The 435-nt window shown below is 57.5% G+C and overlaps 1 protein-coding gene across 1 annotated transcript in view; it reads left to right on the forward strand.

The window, feature by feature from the left end:
* Window positions 1-367: 367 nt before the first annotated feature.
* LOC104280213 (scavenger receptor class F member 1-like) overlaps window positions 368-435 on the forward strand; it is a gene marked incomplete at its 5' end in the record, with an annotated part of 2,751 nt that continues 2,683 nt past the window's right edge. Inside the window, 1 exon segment of the mRNA XM_009877789.1 lies at window positions 368-430. Coding sequence (XP_009876091.1) covers window positions 368-430 — 63 coding nt within the window.

Consider the following 435-nt stretch of genomic DNA (forward strand, 5'->3'; position numbering starts at 1 on the left):
AAGTCATTGCGGTCGTGTCTGTCCCTTTGCCTGGGCAAGGAGACCCATCCTGGAGGGTTTGAGCATCCCTGGCTGGATGCAGCATCAGTGTTGCCCCAGAAAGAAACATCCTGCTAAGTGCCAGTAGAAAACGCTGCTGTCATCCTAAAATCTGGTCATCCTTGGTCGTGCTCCCCCAGGTGACAAAGCAGCATCTCGCCCTGCTTGCCTCTTGCCCTGCTTGCTTCCCGCCATTACAGAGCATTAAGTGTTACAGGGTATTTCCCCGTGGTCTAAACTGACCCTTGATGCTGATGTGGGGTGAAACCTGTGTTTTGGAGGGGCCAGGGGTGGGCATCGAGACCTCACTGCTCCTCTGCCCATGCAGCTGTGGGAGCTGCAAGCGCAGCCAGCCCTGCTCGCCTGTGGACGGTTTCTGCCTGGCCTGCCAGCCCG

This window comes from Apaloderma vittatum, unplaced genomic scaffold (assembly GCF_000703405.1).
Source record: "Apaloderma vittatum isolate BGI_N311 unplaced genomic scaffold, ASM70340v1 scaffold30721, whole genome shotgun sequence".
Taxonomy (NCBI): Eukaryota; Metazoa; Chordata; class Aves; order Trogoniformes; family Trogonidae; genus Apaloderma; species Apaloderma vittatum.